The sequence below is a fragment of the Styela clava genome, chromosome 15, assembly GCF_964204865.1.
Source record: "Styela clava chromosome 15, kaStyClav1.hap1.2, whole genome shotgun sequence".
In the NCBI taxonomy this organism is placed as follows: Eukaryota; Metazoa; Chordata; class Ascidiacea; order Stolidobranchia; family Styelidae; genus Styela; species Styela clava.
The window spans coordinates 16,911,009-16,932,611 of record NC_135264.1 but is presented as its reverse complement, the minus strand read 5'-3'; the positions used below and the strand labels follow the sequence as shown (position 1 = coordinate 16,932,611).

General features: G+C 36.6%; 3 protein-coding genes across 7 annotated transcripts in view; all 3 read right to left on the bottom strand.

Annotated features, from left to right (window-relative positions):
• Window positions 1-9,638, bottom strand: part of LOC120334342 (methylthioribulose-1-phosphate dehydratase-like) — a 107,300-nt gene extending 97,662 nt beyond the window's left edge. The window contains exons 1-8 of one of the 5 annotated variants that reach the window (XR_013468990.1): window positions 9,109-9,638; window positions 7,601-7,709; window positions 6,806-6,948; window positions 5,825-5,997; window positions 4,925-5,054; window positions 4,039-4,206; window positions 1,853-3,115; window positions 109-1,568 (exon numbers count right to left, since the gene is read on the bottom strand). Coding sequence is in view for 2 of the 5 variants with exons in the window: in XM_039401829.2 (XP_039257763.1) it covers window positions 3,013-3,115; window positions 4,039-4,206; window positions 4,925-5,054; window positions 5,825-5,997; window positions 6,806-6,948; window positions 7,601-7,709; window positions 9,109-9,386 (1,104 nt within the window). In the remaining 3 variants the exon portion in view is untranslated. Of the gene's footprint in view, window positions 1-108; window positions 3,116-4,038; window positions 4,207-4,924; window positions 5,055-5,824; window positions 5,998-6,805; window positions 6,949-7,600; window positions 7,710-9,108 lie in introns of those variants that run through there. The other 4 variants (XR_013468991.1, XR_013468992.1, XM_039401829.2 and 1 more) reach the window with 4 other exon arrangements.
• Window positions 9,639-11,522: 1,884 nt separating this feature from the next.
• On the bottom strand, window positions 11,523-19,781 carry LOC144411730 (uncharacterized). Its single transcript, XM_078109529.1, has 7 exons — window positions 19,673-19,781; window positions 18,694-19,279; window positions 18,031-18,201; window positions 14,953-14,979; window positions 14,525-14,590; window positions 13,522-13,557; window positions 11,523-13,274 (listed from the first exon to the last, which is right to left on the bottom strand). Exons 2-6 carry the CDS (start codon window positions 19,235-19,237, stop codon window positions 13,523-13,525), a joined length of 843 nt encoding a protein of 280 aa, XP_077965655.1. The 5' UTR covers window positions 19,238-19,279; window positions 19,673-19,781; the 3' UTR covers window positions 11,523-13,274; window position 13,522.
• LOC120334468 (uncharacterized) lies at window positions 19,336-21,459 on the bottom strand. The gene is made up of 2 exons (XM_078109530.1): window positions 21,165-21,459; window positions 19,336-19,783 (listed from the first exon to the last, which is right to left on the bottom strand). The coding sequence occupies exons 1-2, from the start codon at window positions 21,388-21,390 to the stop codon at window positions 19,662-19,664; spliced, it is 348 nt and encodes a 115-aa protein (XP_077965656.1). The 5' UTR covers window positions 21,391-21,459; the 3' UTR covers window positions 19,336-19,661.
• Between the last annotated feature and the right edge of the window lie 144 nt (window positions 21,460-21,603).

The window sequence follows — 21,603 nt, the reverse complement described above, 5'->3', positions numbered from 1 at the left end:
CTGGCAAGTAGCAGAAAAAATGAAAAAAACCTAAGAAATAACTTCAATTATTCATTTTTAAAGAAAATTTCATAAATTTTCTAGACGTCAACCGAATACAAGATAACAGAACATTTTTGCTTTCAATTTATTACAAAGCTTTCATTAAAATAAAAGATCAAGAGTTGAGGAAGAAGGCAACATAATACAAAGCAGACAAAGACAACTAAAAACATATAATATGGAATTGTATATACAATTGGTTGGAGTTCCTCTTTTTCCACATTAGCCCCAAGTTTGAAAAAAAATATCTTAGCTCCCACTATTGTTGTATATAAATCTGAAACACAAAACTGCTCATAGCGAGGTACTGAGTTTTCATCTAAAATTGAGCGAACATCAATGAAAACGTTCGCAACAACCACCCATTTGATGAGTGCAAAAATAAAATATCAGATTTGTGAGAAACATCAGAGATCCAAAGCGTGTTCGTGTTTAGTACCCCTTTTTTTATTAGTAGAGAATTAGGGACTTTGCTTTGGGAAAACTTGTATAAGAGATGAAGATTTTTGGATTACAATCGGTGTCATCAAAATTTGTATGCGGCGTTTTAGGTTCTGCTGTAATATGTGTACCAGGTTCAGCTTAGGCTATGATTTGATTCCAATTTTCTTTATTTCAGTTCTCTTAGGGGTTCTGGAACTGTTTGTGTTAGCCAAATGAATAGGTTTCAGTCCTTTTACACAACTTGATGTAAAATAGGTTAACAAAATTAGTTATCTCCATATTGGTGGAACACATACTTCTGGAGTGCCCATTTTTATGCCTTTACTCCAAACAGAGCGCTTACAAAAAGCCACTCATACGAAAAGGGAAACCATTGTTGGAAAGATCAGCAAACTTTCATCAAAATCAGTACAGTAAATTAGAATGCTAAGAATAACAAACAATTACAAAAGAATTTTGAATCAGATATTTAAATAAAGAATAACCGTGTACAATACAAAAATAATATAAATCCAGAGGTTCTTAGGTTAGCAGTACAGCACAATTCTTCGCGAATTAACCAGTCTATAAATGTTAATTAAGATAATATCACGAGGTCCTAGCAGACCAACTTAACACGCTTTTTGAACTATCACTTAATGTCTATCATCACGTAGACGTAGATCATAGGTCCTCAAAGTGCTCTATACAGAGCCTTAGAGGTCCGTAAAAGAACCCTGGGGCTCTGCGGGCTATTTGTTTACTTATAGGTTAATTTTGTAACTGTCCAAAGAAGCAATAACGGTAAAAATAAAATTTGACAACGGTAAATAGGTCCGGGTCATTATATAAAATAATTTTAATTTACTCAGAAACATTAATCATAAGTAACAATGTGTCTTTTTTGCTTTTTTTTAGGGTTATTGTGGGGTGACGTAAATAATAGTCAACCTTTTCAGGGGCTCCATCACACAAAAAGTTTGAGAATTCTTAACGTAGAGAACTCTAGGAGTGTCAAGATTGCTGGATCCCTCGTAACCATAAGGCGGTTCTCATAACCAAAGGTTATGTTGAAGTTCATGCATCTGGAACAATTCATTGGTCTACTGAAAGCAATGTTCCCTCTAATTTTTTGTAGTATGTGTGCGCAGAAATTTTAGCGTGTGCGCACTTTTTTGGAAATGACTGATATTTGTGCAAAAACCAATGAAGAAATTTCGGCGTTCTAACCGGGTAATAAGTGGGTCAACAACAAACTTTCTCAACCTGCCAACCGAGCACATTGTTACATTACATCGAAATACGTTTGTGCGCAGTAAATCTATTCGTGTCCGCACCCTCTGAAAGCTGTGTGCGCGCGCACACGCGCACACCTTAGAGGGAACACTGACTGAAAGGAACGCGACAGCTCACCTTCGGCAGTTCAACTAGAACTGTAGGGTGGGCAGTAGGTTCCACAAAGGTTTGAGAAACCCTAGTCAAAGTCCAAATTTTTAACTCCCAGTTTTATGAATTCGAAATAATATTAAAAACCTTTTCAAAAAAAATGAGATAGCTAGCAGTCAAATTGAGTTCAACGGTTCTCAGTAAACGATTTTAAAAATTAAAAAGAAAATGCAAAGACGAAAAAAGTTACTGCAAATATTCTTTCTTTTTTTTTCTCCCTGGCCTCCTCCCTCGGCTCATTATTATATCCTAGTTTCACTAATTTTAAAAAATTATGCTACCACATGGGCTTTCAGGTATTGGATTTAGTTAGTGCGGTATCAATTAGGTGTCCGTATATTCATCAGGAAAGTCTTTTGAAACATCTTTGCAAACAGAGGAACAGACAGACAGACCAGGCAGGTAGATTTAAAAATTAAAAAACAATTGCATTTTTACAGCGATCAAAAAATAAAGTATTTACATAAAATAACTAAAAATAAGTGGAATTGCAATCTGAGGCTCTATATTATCAGTTCAATGCAGATTATGGATAATTGATTAATAATACCAATACTTTATCAGTTTAGTGATAACAAAACTTTATCAGTCAAATGTACTGATAACAATGTTTATCAGTTCAATATATAAGTAAATGGTAATAAAAATACTGAGTGGTTCCAGAAGGCGGTAACAATATGCACTCAAGTTATCCGCAAAGTTATTTGGGTCGATAATTCCCTCGTTTATGCCTTTTTTTTTTAAACCACCTTGCACACCACCAAAGTATTGCAGTCACTGGTGTCCATCGAGAATTTTCAAAAGACAAGTAACCCTTCTCAATTTGACGAGCTTTCACACACCACAAAATACTGACAGCCATTGATGTCTGATTGTTAAGGTGAAACATAAGCATATAAAAATATACATCTACAAAAGCTGATCATTTCACGAAAAAGGGGAATCGGTAAGGACTACAAAGCATTTCCTGGAATGTTGCAGCTTTCAGATGTATGTGTGTGTGTGGACTAAGCTGAACATCCCTTCCAGAATCCAGAATTTCGAATATTCTGAAATTTCGAAACTCCAGAACTTACACGTCTAAAAACAATGTTCACATTTTCAGTCGACAATGCCATGTTCCCCTGAAGGCATTGCGGCAGGGTCGAGTCCGTATTTCTGCATTTCAAGAGCAAGTTCGAATAAATAGTCGAGACATTCTGACCTGCAAATAAAATATTCGAAAATTAAAACTCTTGGCTCTAATTGACAACCGCCTCTCTTTTGTTCCATGTTTGTGCACTGTATGCTTTGAGGTATTCACCCCTTCATTAAAAATAAGGCAGTCAGTAGGGTATTCTCATAGTATGTGAACCAAGATGGTAGACACTGGAATGTAGTATGTGTACCAGGTTAGGGTTAGCCCATAATTTTATTCCAGTTTTCCTTATTTTAGTTCTACTACGAGACAGCCAAGTGACTCCCATAGTATTTGTACCTGAAATTATGGCATAACCTGGTACACATACTACGGAAGTACCGTCAGTAGTTTATCTCACACGCCGAAAGTACACATTGCATGAACATAAGTAAAAACAGATGATAAAAAAATGATTTCAGTGTGAAACGAGACGCGATGAACCAGTTATGGTTATCGGGCAGCGTCACCTATGAGGGAGTGGGTCCAACATTAAATCATACCGAGAAAAAAAGTTAAAAATATAGTTAAATATTTTCTGGGGCTCCCGAAGTATGCGAACCAAGATGGGGGACATCGGAATGTAATATGTGTACTAGGTTAGGGTTAGGCCATAATTTTAGCTATAAATACTACGGGAGGCTCTTGGCTAGTCTTAGAACTGATAATAGGACTAAAATAAGGAAAATTGGAAAGAAATTATCGCCTAACCCTAACCTGTTACCCATGTTACGTTCCGATGTCCGCCATCTTGGTTCGCATACTTCGGGAGCACCTATTTTCTTTTATTAACAAAAGCCGGGACTTAAAATACATCTTAGCGACCCAATATTCCACTCTTGTTAATAAAAGAAAACGACTCCAGACATGTGTATGGGGGAAAGTGACTTTTTTTAAAGACTAAAATAACCAGTCATCTACATGAAATGATTGAAACCAAATAAACTTACTGTGACTTGGCAGATTGCCATGTATCCCCCCAGACATAGAGTCCATGTCGTCTGATAAGTACTGCGTTAGACATGGGGTATTGCTGAACTGCTATGGTGACTCTGTGTTGCAAATCTCTCTCGGAAGGCAGATTCTCAATGATTGGAATGACTAGGGTTTCTTCATTGCTGAAAAATGGATAATAATGATAGATTTTTTGTCTGTCACGATGGGTGGAATGATATAAACGAGAATATCGGTCGGAGACCGAAGACTTATCGATCGAAGGTTAGGGGATCCCCCAAAACAGCGCTCTTACTCCATAGTGACACCGTGTGTCCCATTACTAATTAATTAATAACTTGCTAATTATACGACATAATTCATCGAAAATCGATAGGCTTCTAATCCAAGCTATGATGAATGCAAATGCAAAATTTGGAGCAGATTCAACCTCGCTTTCATGAGATACCGCGTGCATCTAACAGACAGACAAATAAACAGACAAATACCTATCAACATACTAACCGATTAAAATCGATAAGTAAATAGCTTAGTCCAGGGGTGTGCAACAGGCAGCCCCCATGCCTAAATCCGGCCCACCGAGCCATTCAGTGTGGCCCTTATCAGGCATTGAATTTTAATCCGACAGTGCATGTTTAAAAAAGCGTACAAAACATAGGAAAAATGCATAAATATTTTTTGCACTTGTCATACCCGACATGGACGTTAGGCGTGGTTTGTCATATAATTAGCGCTTTTCTTAACTCTCTGAGAAAAAAATGTAAATCTTATCTTAAATCTCAACTTTTCCAAAAATTCCATATATTGATTACTTCCTATAAAATGACATTCTTGTCATCAACGCTCAGAATATGGAGAAAATTATTGAGTTTGTTCACCTACCCGTAACGCTCTCCAGAATTTCCCTTAAACATTCCTTTAAGCATTTCCTGATGTGAGATTCGGAACTCTCTGTCTTTAAATAATAACGTCGCCATAACTGCTTTAGGACTGTGGCTGTGAATAATTGCACCTGTGAAGAATAGAACCATAAGAATCAAAAATTGAATTCAGGTTGCAGAACCTGACTGTAAAAGTCATTCGGATGCAGATGCTATTACCAGTAATATGCTGCGCTCTCTAGCTCCCAATATCTAGAACAGGGTTCCCTACATGGCAGGAGAGGTTGTTTTAAAGTAGGAAATTTCACTTCATAATTTTATGTATTGTTATTCTCATGTATTTAGTATTATTTTATTACATATAAGATGTCCAGAAAATTTTGCCGATTTTAAGTAATACCAATTAAAAATCTCTTTGACTGTGTGTAATAATTTTTATCGATCTTTATTCCATTTTTTTTTGTCATCTAATAATCCTTTATACATCCCCCATTAGTTGCACGAAGAACATCAAAGTTTGATCAAATTGAATGGATGTTTGGAGCCTTAACCCAGAAAAATTGGAAGTGTTTTACCACATGCCGGTTGCAGGTACTGACAGATCATTTTAGCCAAGCCTATCGCAGCATTTGCAGGACAAATTTTTGATTAATGCAACTAAACTGAAGCTCCCCGGAGAACAGAATGACAATTAAGTTATTTGACTTACAACTACTTTACAAAAACACAACTGAAAAATAACACCCAGAACTACGAAAAAAGAAGCCGCATAAATTCCAATTTTTACCTCATTATTGACTCATTGCTGAATGGCGATTGTTACGGAGAGAAACAAAGAAATCGATGCTTGGGGAAACATCCATAAAGGACTTTATGAAGACTATGTATAACCATACCATACCTGCATTTCGCATAGAATATATAGAAAGGAATACGACAGCATTATCTGTCATTTTTAATCGCTTTTCTTGAATCGGACAATCGAGTAAATTTCCATGATCATCAAGCACGAATAAATCCTGCGGTAATATCCGTTCTTTGGAGACACCAGACGGTGTTACAAAAATCTGTTTGCTGTGAAAAATATCAAAAATTGTCAGTATAGACGAATTGAGTGATTCCCACTAAACTGCTTATCCAAAGCCCTAAAGGCAGTGACATGTCTAGAGGTAGCCAAAGAAGCAGTCGCCCTAAAAAGAGTGAGTTTGTTGCTTAGTTTAATGTTTTAAATGATAATAATGCAAACATTTTCACTCCTAACAACAACCTATATAATTTGTTTATCCCCCAAAGTATTTTTAAAGTTATGTATAGGAAGCAGCAATATCAGAAACTCTCCCCGGGCAGCAGAAAGGTTTGACAAGTCACTGCTTGAAGGTCATGAACCTAATAAAGAATGCCGATTCCATACATTTAAAACAGTCTGAAAAATTGTAAAAGTAAACATTCTCAAATGTTTTATGAATTTAGTTTAAACAGAATATGATATCGTAAGAATCATGTACATGAATATATAAATATCTTCATAATTTATTATTATTCTGAACTAAACAAGCCATGAGCAAATGAATTTCTGCCTCTTTTTCAATGTAAGGTATAACGCTGGGCATTTCGAATCAAATCGTAAATTATTCGAATCGGTTCAGACAAAAATTGTCACATACATTCACATATCACTTGGTATTCAAATTTCAATTCAAAAAAATTAATTCGGTGGTTTTGTGGATCGAAACCCCTATCATTTTCAAATGTAAAAAACATAGCAATTTTTCAAAGCTTGAAATACTTTCTAATCCCTCAACTTGAGGGCCTCAAGATTTTCGAACCCCCTGTTTGAAAGATCCTGGCTACCCCACTCTCTAAATATTCCAAACAATCATACTTCTGTCTGATAGTCATTGATCCTCCAGTCCCAGACATCCACCCGAGTTTAAACATCTGGCGACATAACTCTGGGATTAAATTACGAGGGTGATCGGTTGCTAATCGTCTGTTGTACTGCTGTGTTTGAATACTGTTACTGAGCTGTCAGAAATGAAAATAGATCATTAGTAAAATTCAACTAAACAACTTAATGTCCAACTTTTGATATATTGTTCAGATTAACTCAGAGTTTACTCACTGGGGAGGGAATCCTTTGCAGAGAAAAAGGCTCTAGAATGTGTACCAACTACCAATATGGAGGTAACTAATTTTGTTCGCCTACTTTACACCAAGTTGTGTAGTGAGACTGGGACATATGGCCGAACCCCAACCTGGTACAGACACTACGGGAGTACCGAGGAGAATACCTAATACCGTAATACTGTTTTACTAATATTGATTCAGCGTTTTTGTAAAACATATTCATGCACACATTAAAAGTATTCAAAATTATACAAAAGCTAGAGTGCTGGGTTGCAGATAATAACACTAGCTTATGATCCACTGAAGATTGAACAAATACCAGGAACAAAATGTTTATTCAGCAAGTGGTCGGCCCCTTAATGATAGGGGAAATAACCGAAAAATCGTTTTTATGCATCGTGAGGAAGGGAGTGATGTTTTAAAAGTGTTGTCTGTAGCTTTGCTCAAGGGTAAATCTCTTTTACTTTTGAGTGAGTAGAATCATTCCTGGTTTGAGAAAACTCAACATTAAAAACAGGGAGACAATTAGCTTTTCTGTGAAGAAACTTACCCTTACCGGGATATGATTAGTTGCATAACTTCCATCAGGATTCAATTTTCGTGGTCTGCCTCGTCTTCGTTTTGATGCTGGAACTAATTCCATGGAATCTGAACTTGACCTGAAATGTAGGCAGTTCACTACTGATGGTAGGGTTTAAAAACAGGGCGACTCAAAACCCAGGCCATTAAAAACATATTCTCGAGCAGGGGTGGGCATTTACTTTCCTAGGTGGGCCACTTATAGATGATAGACTGGGTTACTGGGCCCAATGTTCTAAACTCAATATCAAACTATGAGTAAAAAACAGTTTATTTACAAATAACTCTCTGGCATCGATAACAATTGCCTGGCTGCTTGTTTCAATAGTTATTTGCGGCAGTAGATGCAGTAAATGACATTGGAAGATTAGCAAGTGACTTGAGTACAGATGGAATAATTGGATTTGAATACTGAAAATGATGTATAGGACAGGAAGAAAAAATATGAGTTGTAGCATTCACAGCAGCACTGAAAAAGTCCTTGAAGCTCTCTAAAAAAAACTTCTAAATACTAGTCTCAGCCACTAGACCTGGCAGAGACGCTAGAGTTTCAGAATGATGTAAATAATTCGAATGGGTACCGTTTTTCCCGGCAAATAAGTCTACCCGGTCAATAAGACGAGGCCCGTTTCCAAGCCTGAAAAAATGGGTTTGTGCATATAACTTGCCAATAAGTCGGGTAGAAAAATCGCATCTACATCGGAATCTCAAATTACCATGCAATGCCTTTTAAGCAGTCGCCGCGTTTGCGCATTGGGTAAAATAGCCTATAATGGCGTTTTCTTGTAGCGTAATATTCAATCCGTAATAACTACGGGAATTCAAACTGTGTTTAAATTTTAATCTACTTGTGTTCAACTCGCGATTGCGTCGACCATAAAAGAACATTACCTCATACATAAGGCGACACCAAAAAATGAAATTATCATACTCGCCTAATAAGACAACCCCCCCCAAAATCAGGCCAAAAATTCGGCTCTAGAAAAGCGACTTATTCGCCGGGAAATACAGTAAATCAGATTCAGATATTTCATTTCCTCAGGCAAGAATCGAAAGAAAGCAAAAGAAAAACACAGTAAACTAAAAAAATGAGAAAGAATGATTCACATTGAGCATTTGTGGATCATTTTGTACATTATATGCTGGTGCGGATAAAAATGGTGAATTACAGTATTCATTACAGCCAACGATTCGTTATTTTCATGGATATTTTCAACGGAAATTTAAATCCATAATAACTACACTCAGTAATTTAGGCAGAAACTAGTGAGTCAGATCCGGCCCTCGTGCCGAAATTTGCCCCCCTCTGTTTTACGATGCGAATAAATTTTGTGCAAAGCGTCCTATGTTACTGAAAATTTTGGTTACATTCATGCATAAACAGATGTTCAAGTGTTAAATAAATTTTCCAACTAAGAAAAATTATGGAAGAAAGTAGGAATTTTGTCTCCTATTCCCAAACTCCACGAAAAAATTCACCTGCAGAGCATTGTCATATTATTTTCTGAGAGGCCAGACATTGGTCCAGGACTGGGACTTGAAAGTGGTGTTGTGTCATTATTATCCAATCGATTTTGATGACTGCCGTGACTTGGAAAACGAACCACGAGTTTTCCGGGTCGTTTTTCTTTTTTAACGTCTCTTTCGTCAACATCTACGTGATGTGATGGAGAGTTATAACTCGACGAATGCATATCCGAGCTTCGTTCTCCGCCATATTGTGACGCAATATAAGCTCCGTAATTCAATGCATCCATGACTATTCTTACTGCACAATGTGTAATTAAATCGTTGCTGTTTCGTCATAAAGTATCCTGAAAAATATATTTCATTTTGAAAAACTGAACGAAAACAAATTAAAAATCCTTTCTTCCCTCTTATGGCATCTGTTTTGGTACTGGTATCCCACATCTGCACACGGGCTGGTAGCGACGTGACTTCTTGGTTCGACATACGTTCTTATCTTCACAGTGATGCCAAATTCTCAAACACCTGGATGCAGGAATCAGAACATGACGCGCCGGAGTGTATAGCGACATGGTGTTGTATATTTTGAGGCAGGTGTTGCATATTTTGAGGAAGCGCCTCAAAACATATGCCAAGTCACGTTTGGAATAGCAGAAAATTGGAAAATACTCTTAAACTTGTATGAATATTTCCTTCATTTTTCAAAAGTTATCATAGTTATTAGCCTATATCTAATCTAATGCATGTCAATGCCATATTCAAACAACTGGCTAACTAATCCCATACCCAGGCCGTGGTTCCCCCTATGATTTGTCTGTCTTATCCCTGGGATAAATATGCAATTTTATCACAACCTCCACTTTTATGCACATTTCAAACATTGTCATTTAAGTAGTCGCACCATGCTTATTATGGTGTCGAAATCAACTATATTTTCTGGGAAACACGTAATGCACGAGGGAAGTCTAGTGAATTTCCCAAGTGTTCGTACGATGAAATTTTTATCATATATTTAGTGATTTCCCTGCATAAGGGTGAAATCCCTCCCCCCACCTAAAATTTTCAAGTACGACACCATACTTTAATTCTTAGGCTCATATGCCGGCGCGGCTCAACGGGCTAAGCGTTAGGAATACGCTTGCCACCGCACCTCTAACTACTCTGTGTGGGTTCGAATCCCATGCAGGGATGGTTATGCGCGGGAGGATTGCTGGACTCCTCGCCGTTGTTGGATAGTTCACGTAACCGCTGGCCGGTTACGGCTTCCTCCACCACCAAGTCCATGCTTCCGAAAACAAACAATACAGTAAAACTAATCCCATACCCGACTTGGAATGGTAACCGGACGAGATGCCGTGGTTCGCCATATGGATAAGCCGTCTTATCGGCTTTCCTCTCCCCCGGGATAAATATGTAAATCCTAAGATGATCAGTCAATGACATAACACATATTTTATAAGTTCCAAATAGTTTGATCACCAATGACTAAATATCTAACACTCCTCTAAATTTGGACCCTCTCCCACTCTAAATGAAAAATCTAGGGAACATACTGGAGCAGGGTAATCAGAGGTGCTATTGTGTGTTCCCAATGCTTGGCATGATGCCAACTGCCATGTCATTAACAACTCTGCCCTTATATTCGATTATTGTTCACGAAGATGGTGACTGATTCGCAGCATAAGAATATGTCTAAAATGTTCCGCTCTCGTTTTGAAACATGATTCTTGTAAATGTTAGCAAATCAATTAGTTCAATAGTTGAGGAATCAAGAGCCAAGAGTTGATAACATTCTCACTATCAAACCATGTGTATTCATTTCAAAATATTTTTACATAATTATTCTAAGAGTAGAGTTGATAAGATGTGTAATAACATGATAAACCACAGCCACCCATTAATTATCATTTCAGATGCAAGGATTTGATGATGGTGATAATCAGGTGCATGAGGATCCAAGTCCATAAAACTGGAACGATTATCTGGAATTATTGAAAACCGAATAAAAGACCTTCATTTGTGTTATAAACAAGTTGTTTTATCACCTTTCATCTTCTCTGGATGAAAGTACAAAAAAGTGGTATTTACCGTATCTCTGAAAGTTCAAGCTTCCGAAAACAAATAACCGGCTAACTAATCTCCTAGCCGACATGGACTGGTAACCGGACGAGACGCCGTGGTTCACCATATGATTAAACCGAGATTCGCCATATGATTAAACGGCTTTTCTATCCCCCTGGATAAATATGTAAATCCCATCTTATCCTGTAAAAAACGTCTCTATCATAGTCTGACTTGAGTCCTTCCTCAACAATTTTTTTAACAGTTCAACACAGAGTCCTTCCTCAACAATTTTTTTAACAGTTCAACACAGAGCCCTTCCTCAACAATTTTTTTAACAGTTCAACACAATAACAGAACTGAAAGCGGCAAGAGAATCATTTATTATCAAAATGCATCAAATCACAACCAGCTAATATAAGAATACATACACTAAAAATTTTAACAGGGATTGAAGGATAGTAAACAACAACAGACCAAATGGCTTCTCTGTTGCTGTGTTAACATATTGCATAAAAATTATATAAATCAAATGGATTGCATCAAAAAGAAAAATTGTGGCATAGATAAATAATGAGTTTCAAGAACAAAAGAAAAATAGGTAATTATACACAGGCAAGTTCACAGGCTTATATTTGTTCAACCAAGCTTATTCCCAAATTAGCAAAGCCTGTCAACTTAAAAAAATCTAGTATTGAATTACTTCAAACAGGGCTACAATAGATTATCCAACCGAGGCATTGCCTGTCAAACCAAGTAAAACAGACTAGTGTGACTATAATCATAAACAATTTGGGCATGGGCTTTTCTCTATTTAAACATTGGTTAATAGGCTTCAGCATATGGCATGATCTGCTCAATAGGACAAGTTTTCTCATAATCATCTGAGAGGAAAGTCAAAAAGACAGCTTAATCAAATTACAGCCGGTTCATATTTTTACATATCGCTTTTCCTTTTTTTCAAACAAGGCCTGCTCGTCTAGGTGCTACTGATATTTAAGGTATATAAGAAGCAACTATCTTTGAGAGGTCCAGAATTTTTTCAGGTCGGCCCCAGTCCATTTGATGTGTAACCTATGTATGCCAACACAGTTCAGTCGGCGCTCCAGAAGTATGTGCACCAAGATGGCAGACACTGGAACGCAGTTTGTGTACCAGGTTAGGGTTAGGCCATGATTTTTTTCCAATTTTCCTCATTTTTGTTCTATTTAGAGTTCGGGGACTAGCCAGTGACTCCCGTAGTATTTGTACCTGAAATTATGGCCTAACCCCAACCTGGTACACATACTACGAGACGATCAGGTAACCAGGTTTTGGTCAGAAGCATGTGCATATGTTGTTTCATACAAGAGATTTTTTCATTGATAATCAGTCGTGTTGTACATTTGGATTACAGCAGTAGAACCAGGATATTGCATAAATTATGTTTAAAAAATAATTTTGTCAGCATAAAACATTTGGTGAACTCGTGAATTAAAAATACAGTGAAATAACAATGAATTGCCAAAAATTCTATGAAAATGGAAGATAATAGGCGAATTATACAACGTTATTAAAAAATTGAATATCGGGGAAATTTACTATTTTAATCCAATTCATAACCAGTGGGCACACTAGTAGGACATGCATAGATATCTCCAGATTAAAGATTAGGGAAAGATTACTGGCATAGAATGGTTTACTTCACTGAGGATACTTTATACAAGCCACACAAGCCCACTCTTTTACCTATTCAGATTATCGAGCTTTTGGCCACGGGGAATTCTTTATACCAGGGGTGTGCAACCTGCGGCCTGCAAGGAAAAATTGTGTAGAAGTGCCAATTTTGAATGTTATGCGGCCTGCAAAATGCCTTTCGCTTCAAACAAGGCACTATACATGCAGTCACTGATATTTAGCAGATATTTGTGGAATGAAATGTGAGGAGGTTACTTGTTATTTGAATGACAGTAATCTTTTCTGTTCAGAATTTTCTACCCAATTTGAGAGCAAAAAATTGATAACACATGCTGTCTTGACCTCTCAGCATAAATTGGTAAGGGGTTAAGTATTATGGGCTCAGGAATATTCCACGAACAAGTTTTCGTTATTTCCTCATATATCTTTATTCCTTTTCCCTGTAATTAAGAAAAAGTAATTAATTTCCTCTCGCGGAGCAGGCGCAGCACTTGACCAAAAATTTGACTATCGCAGCTCGGTTGAAATCAGGTAAATTCAAAGAGCACAATAAAACTACAACTACGGCCAATTAAAAAACATGCTGTGAAATAAATGTACCACCAGGGTGACCTCAAATAAAACAGAACCCATATATTTCATAATTACTTCGACAGATATTTCAGTCAATAAGTTCAGTCAACTCACTTCAATAATACTCGGGATCATCAAAATCTTCTTCTCCTGTACAATATGAGGATATAGATAAAGGCAACTTTAAAAAGAATATTAGTAAAATAGGTGTCTAGGAGTCTCTAATTTTTCGATAGAAAAGAAGAAAGAGGATTAATGGGAACCATGAATATCTAACTCATGGCTAGTTGTGGCAAAAAACTATTAAAATTGGAAAAAGTTTCTGAGCAACAAAGTTTATTATTTTCAGACAATGAAATTAAAAAACACCAACATTTTTACCACCTAAGGAGATAACTTGCGATGTCGGGAATGAATAGCGGTGGTAGAAGTTTATTTGAATGTATCAAGTTGAAACATTTGAATACAATCTCTTTGATTATATCTATATACATGTTACGGTAATCAATATTTCGGGATTATGGTCAACTTTATGAACTAAATATAAATTGCTACCGTCATTCATGACATTTTAGTCATCTGGAATACGACTCAAAAATTTAAAGGGAACACTGGTCAATTGTATTTGCTCAGCGATGTGGCGATCGTGCCACGCATTAAGAATACGCACAACATCGCACCTCTGATTACCCTGCGTGGGTTCACGCGTTTGAATCCTGTATGGGATAAATATGTGCAAGAGGATTGCTGGAATCCTCGTAGTTTACCCAAACGCTGATCTGGTACAGTTTTCTGCCCCATCAAGTCCGTTCCTGCCAGGAGTCCGCAGACCCCAGTTTGGGAAACTCTAGGCTCGTTGCTCTACCCCAAGTTACACTAATTTTGAAAAAAAAAGGCGCCATGAATTTTACATTCATGAACTTCACAAGCTCAATGGAAAACAACTCAATGGAAAACCTTCATAATTAATGAATCGTCTTAAAGGCATCTTATCCTAAGATAAACCTATAAATCTTATCCTTTAAGTTGTTCGGAAGCTTGTTGTGAACAAATATATATAGAAACGAGAATGAGTGAATTATTTGGTTTTAGAAATCCATATTTTGCATAAACTGACCTATGTATTCATCATCATCATCATCATCATACAACCCATCATAATCTGGTGAGTAGTCTTCATAGTCTGGTGAGTGATATGTAAAAAAGAGTTGAACATAACACAGAGCAAAACATGGAAAATGGGTCGCATCATTTCTTAGATGCTCAATAAGAATGCGCAACAGAGTACAGTATAGCAGCGTGATTTTCCATTTACACCAAGCATACAAAGTTGAGCAAACAAGTTAAAATCTTGGAAGTCTTTCCATAATATATAAACTAGCAATAATGGTGCAATGCCCATCATTTCCACAGTGTGAAATCAATTATGCAGGTAATGCCAAATTAGAAAGCTCCCAACTCATCAATGGCAGCTTGTCTATACCATTGCTCTAATTAAGTTGGATTACAGCTTGATATATACATAAAAAAATTAGTGAAACTCACACAAATATTCTGTGTCATTCATCATCTCTGAAAAAAACATAAAAAGAATTAATTCAAAATACTCGTATGTATAATCCAGTCTGGATTTCATGGCCTTTTTGAACGAGAAATCGGGCGTGCAATCAGAAATTCCCGCGTGCAAATACGAATTTCGGGAGTGCAATTATAGCTCACGGCGTGCAAAACAACTGCGCCCGCGTGAAACTGACTTCGACCTAAGATACATTCGCGTAAAATTACCGATATTGGATACAAAATATGTTGAATCATAGCAAAAATGGACGTTTGACCTTTGACCCCAAACATTATTTTTATATTATTTTCACTAATTTTGAGAGTGTTTGTGCGACTTTATATACCGGTACTGTTCAGTACATCCGTGTAAAATTATTGTATAAAAAATACGCTGAATCAAAGCCATAACTGGCAGCGTCGGTGAGGAGGCGATCTTTCTCATTCAACACGATATGGTTTTTTGCTTCGCATTTTTCGATCATGCCAAATCTTGCAAGGTAGTATTAGTCGACAATTGTGGAGTTATAATTTTTTGGCATCTTTATATTACTAGATTATTGATTTAAAAACTATTTAAACCGATTTACATTGGTGAGCAATTGCAAATTTTCGGCGTGCGAAATTGAATTCGCTCGCGTGCATTTTTGTGGAGCGCTAGCGCCCTCGGGCGTGCATCTGCCATGGAATCCAGTCTGGTGTATAATCAGGACCCACCAAAATATGAAAAAACACATTTCGGGATAAATTATGTAAAACTATATTAAGTCTGGAGCAGGGTTGCCAGACCCCAGCGATCAAAAAAAGCCAAATCAAGACATAAAAAAGCCAGAAAAAGCCAACAATTTTACTAAGTACAAAAGCCCCATGATTTGTCAGATTTTAAGCCCTTGGCAACGTACTGATGATGATGTAGGGCCATTAGTTCATTCAGTGAGGCACACAAATAGAAAGTAAAGTTCCTATAGAACTGTAGAAAGTAAAATGAATATCAAGCGGGCAGCAATATTTTACCATTCAATATATACAATACAGGGTGCCGCTTCAGTCTGTCAGTATGTAATATACCTACAATATGTTTCTACACCCTCCCACAGCCGGTAAGCCCATATGGGCTTCTCAACGCTATTAAGGCTAGCACATGGTAACCTACTGTTACTATCGCTCTTAGCTGTTTATTGACGTAATGCCCTGGTATGAGAGAAGCGATAAAACCTTCCAGCCGTGACGCAAAGTGCGAATCGTATAAATAGCGTGGATTTCAAAATTGCCTGTCAGACGTCTGAAAATGTCGACTCAGCTCAGACAGGAAATACTCCTTTATAACGACTTATTATTGTTTTAGCATGTATTTTCAGTCATACTAACTATCCTTGACCATCCCTGGCGCTGTGTTGTTTTGATAAATATGATTTTGACTGCTCCATAGTTGGCAGAGGTATGGAGATTTTTTGTATGTAAAAAAAACGTAAAATTAATGGTAATTTTAACGCGTAAATGTGCGTATGGGATTGTTTACGTCGTTCTACGCGCATTTCCGTCGAAAAAATTTAATTTTTTTGCATTGGGGGTGGTCTGTGCAGTAATAATAAGAGCTGTGACGTCATCAATATCGGTAATTTGACCTTGAACTTGACAATACTGTAAATACAATTGTGAATTTCAGAGTAATAACCATTTATGCTATAACAGTCGTTTTGGTATTGTTATGTTAGGAAAAACTTGACGAAAACGTTGAAGAAAAAATTAATTAATTAGGAATTAATTATTAACCCTCTACTGTACACAGAATATCTCAAAGTTCAATTTTTTTTTGAAATTTTCGAAATTTTTTTGCAAAAATTTTTTTCCGATGAGTGTGTTTTAAAGATATATTGCTGAATAGAACTCTAGCAGACGCTTTCAAAAAGCCATGAGTTAAGATTTAGGGCTTAATGGTTGACAAAAAAAATAAGTTTAAAAATACCCATAAAATGGTCAGGGATTTGAGCTGTCCGAAGGTTAAACTTGTGCTACACCTTAAAAAAAATTTCCCCATATCGTACTTTACTATTGAAAATTTTTTACTTTTAAAATTTATAAACCATCAATTTTATTAAAAAATTATCTAACCTCTGCCGCTCACAGGTGGACCACTGATATCTAATTCAGTAATTTTAGCGTAGTTAATCACATCGTTACTGCAATTGCAGAATTAAACTAAAGCTGAAAGCTCACATAAACCATATCAGGCATAATGAAAATTAGATTACACAACTATTTTTTGGAAACAGAACGTAAACTGACAAATAACACGCAAAACTATAAAAACGAGGCAATGTTTACAACCCTGCTTGAACATCTGTCTGAGCAGCTGCAGAAACTGCACTTATTTCTTATTGGGTATGGTTAAGAGTTAATGTAACAAACAAGGAAATCGATGCTCCAGGAAATCCTAATGTTAAGTAGCTAAGTACAGGTAATAGGCTATTGTTCAGTTGTTACACACTAAATATTGTATTTCATATGATTTTAATAATAGTCACTAGAATAGACTTGAAAAAAGCCAAAAAAACGCCAAAAGGCCAAACGGAAATTCTGACGCCAAACGCGTTTGAAAAAAGCCAAAAATGGCAAATTTGGCGTTAAAAAAGCCAATATGGCAACCCTGGTCTGGAGCATCAATAGTGATTCAAGAGTCTTGCTGCACACCATCGTTGAAATCTAGGGTAGCCTGACTGCAGGCGGAAGAACTATTGCAGAACACGGTATATATTTTTAGTGTGCAGAAAGACTCTTGAATCACTTAGAATAGCTATCTTTCCTCTTACATTATATGATACACATCCGTCAACCCAGCACAGAAGGAGGACAAGTAGTTAGTGCCACAGATACCCAATGGAATATACATTACATATAAGGTAATTTACATGTTCTAGCTGTTTTATCATTAATTGTGCAAAACATGTTCTGGCTTGTCAATCCCAACTGTTCAAAATAAAAATCTTCTGAATATTAACAATCATATATAGTAAATAGTAATAACCAACTAGTTATATGTTTATTTTATGGCATCTAAATATTTACCTGTCAACTTATTAAGCTCTTCTTGTTTTGCTTTCCGAGCCACCTCATCCTTTTCTTTTTTCATTTCTTCTTCCAGGGCCTTGATTTTTTCAGAATATTCTTTCCATATTGCTCGGCGTTTTTTTTCCATCTTTGCTTCAATTTCCTGACTCTCTTTGGTGACGACAGAACCTGTAAAGCAGAAAAAATTTCACAAGTTTGGCAACCTTATGATTACTATGAACTTGGCCTTCGAAAACTAACATATCTATCACAGAAATGACCATTTTTTGATCTTCTGTCATTATGAACGAAGGACCTTTTATGGACTGGGTTTCAGATCTGTACCTGTTTTAGTTTGACTATTAGATAGACTAGTGCCTTATGCCCATTTTGAGGTTTGGCAACTACTATGAACCAAACTACTACACAAGTTTCTCGAAAATTTAGAATGTGACACAAGCAAATTTGGCTACGAGGATATTGTAACGAAAATATTTAATTTAGATGCAAATAAATATAGTTGAAAGGCTCCGAAAAGCAATTATATTTTGACTATTATCTGCATGAAAATGATTTTGGGTATTAAAGACTTATATATGTACATGACAATAATTCTGATTTGAATACAATCCACATTCCCACGGAGGTTTATTTTCACCAATAATACTTCACACAACTTACTTGGACCAGCAACATACCCTCCAAAGTACTTATGCCAAAGGACTTCATCTGCAGTTGGCCTGTCTCGCGGATTGAAGCTGAGCATCCATCTTAGCAAACGATATATCTCACTATCAGCCTCTAGTTTGCTCAAATCCAATCCACGATTCTTCTTGATATTAGCATTCCATTCATCTGGGTCATCACCAAATGGGTGATGTCCATCAGTCTCAATGAAATGTATAATAAGGGCCAGGGAGTAAATGTCAGTTGCTTTAGAAATTACGTTTGAGTTGTAGGTTTCTGGGGCCCTCCAGCCATCAGTGCCGCCACGTAAAGTGCTCACATTAGTGACAGATCGACCGCTGGTCATTTGCTTACTGAGTCCAAAATCTATGATTTTGAGATAGTTTCCATCAGCCGAGAACAGTATATTATCCGGTTTTAAATCGCGGTGAATTACGTCATTTCTATGAATGTGAACAATGCCGTCCACAAGCTGGCGTATTTGCCTCGATTTAACATCAGGATTTTGCTCCTCCTCCTTGCTTGGCGGGCTGTACATATTTTTCAGTAAAGTATAAATCTGAACGGATGGCTAATGAATCTAAAAATATTTGAAATAAATAACAGTAATAGTCTTCTAGCGAAAAATACAATCCTCAAAGAATATTAAAGAGAAAAGCGATTTTTCATAACGATAGGAAGAAGAACAACTTAATAACAAAACTATTCACAGGTCCACTTTGTGTCCGATAAGCTGAGATTTATTAAAAATTACATTATAAAATTAAATGATGGTAAAAATTCACAGCCGCCATTTTGTCGCTAAATTTCAGCGAGACATCGCAGGCGGAATCATTTTACTCAAGAGGGTCGTATATGGCCCGTAGGCCATAGGTTGCTGACCCCTGATTTAGGCAATCACAAAACCTAAAACCAAAGCAACCTACTCAGACGCTAGATTAAAATTTGAAACCAGAAATGACCTAATATAGACCTGGGATTGGGTTTGGATCTTCAGATTTAGAGCCTGATTCAGTTGAACCTTCTTGATTCACCACCTTGATGTTGGAGGAACCTGATATGAGATTCTTTGCTGTTACTTGATCTGAAATACAGAACAGGCAGGCTTATAAATAGAAACAAGATTGGAGTTGTCGAATATTCTAATCCTAAAATAAATTACTACTGCCCAAACATGGGGGAAGCCATATTCCCTAACGAATGTACCCTTTTGTCAAATAAAAGTACATAAAGTCAAAAAAATGCTGCTATTTCCTACATCTCTGATTTCCAGTTCAGAAGAGGATAAAAGTAAATGCAGAGTACACCCTCCAAATGCACCCTAAAAGGTGGCTAATGAAGATATGAATCATTCAATTACTGATATGCGAAAGTGAGGATATCGTATGGTTACCAGTTTGAGAAATAATTACCAGTTATTGGTTTCTCAGTTACGTGAACCACCCTACCTCATAAAATAAAATAGGATTTACATATTTATCCCAGGGGAGAGGAAAGCCGATAATATGTCTTATCTGCATTTAAAAAAAACATGACATGAAATGATATAGAATGTTGCAACTGATGATATGTCATATTCAAATGAGGTATGATGTTATGAACATTTATCATAATGTTGTACTGTCAAATCAAGTCATATGGCAGTACAGTATCCATCATTTCAATTTCAAACATCAGAACATGAAAATTATTCTCGTTCGGTTAAATAAGTGTTATGATGTTATGAACGTTCATTATACTCATTCATTAGCAAATAGCAGTAGTACAATACAAACATTCATTTCTACTCGCAGGTTTATTTTCTGTTTTTCAGATCGTAATTCGACTATAATTTGGAAACAACAGGCTCCAGTATGGGGAATGAAGTGGTCTAGCCCACCTCTTCATGCACCCAATTCTGGCAACTTTGGTTGGGCATTTTTGGCAATTGACTTCGACTATAATCAGCTTGGCAATATATTTTTCATAAAAGTTTATCTTTACTGTTCACTCCCATTTATAAAATCGATCAAATTCGGTAGTGGCAAACATTATAAATTCCTTAATACTGTAATATGGTGGCAAGTAATTTTTATTTATTTTTATTTAACTAGACTACCTGTCTGTAATTTATCATGTTCTTCTTACTTTATAACTTCTGTATGGTTGTGTGTCACTTGTGTGTGGGTACGTGTGTGAAATATTTCAATTATTTTAGGTGAGTGAACACGTACCGCTACTTCTTGGCAAAACCTTCCATCTTATATACATTATGTACGTTTTAAACCTTATCTAAGGTTTTGTTTGCTCTCCTGATTTCATAATCAGTTTTTATTTATTTATTTTTACCAATCATTTTATTGATATGCTGGTTATGGAGTCAAAATAAACGTATACTACTTATACTATATACTGCTGTACAATGTCAAATCAAGTCCTATCCCAGTATCCATCCTTGAAAATTCAAACATGAAAATTACTCCCACCTCCTTTGACAACATATTGAAGATTTTGTTTCACAAATGTTACATTAGTTCCAGGAGCTAATTTCAGGCTCGAAGTTGGTAAAGACTGAAGTGTTTTTTCTCCAATATCCTGGAATGCCTCAAAGACTGCAAGTTCGCCCTTGGCATTCTCACCCGATGTCCCCGCCTTTGCCGGCCCCTCCGACAAATTTTCGTCACTTGGTTTTCTTTTTCTGGATTCATCCATTAAGTATATCCAGCTATCAATCTATTCTAAAGCATGTGAAAAACGAAAAGAGCAATTAGAACTGACTAACAATACAGTACCGCACCCGCGTACCGTACCGGTACCCAAATAGAGGAAGCAAATTGCTAGGTTACTTCTTCATGACCTATAACCCCGATCAACGGCTACCACGCCCCCTTGCCTCTTCCATCCTTATGGCCCAAAAGTAAATTA

Excerpts from the sequence above, each read along its gene's own strand:
- LOC144411730 (XM_078109529.1), bottom strand. The coding sequence starts at position 19,237 with ATGTACAGCCCGCCAAGCAAGGAGGAGGAGCAAAATCCTGATGTTAAA. Across the intron at positions 14,980-18,030 it reads AGAGCTTAATAAGTTGACAG|AGATGATGAATGACACAGAA; the intron begins GTAAATATTTAG and ends TGTTTTTTTCAG. Across the intron at positions 13,558-14,524 it reads TGATGATGATGAATACATAG|GAGAAGAAGATTTTGATGAT; the intron begins GTCAGTTTATGC and ends CATATTGTACAG.
- LOC120334468 (XM_078109530.1), bottom strand. The coding sequence starts at position 21,390 with ATGGATGAATCCAGAAAAAGAAAACCAAGTGACGAAAATTTGTCGGAG. Across the intron at positions 19,784-21,164 it reads TCAATATGTTGTCAAAGGAG|ATCAAGTAACAGCAAAGAAT; the intron begins GTGGGAGTAATT and ends TCTGTATTTCAG.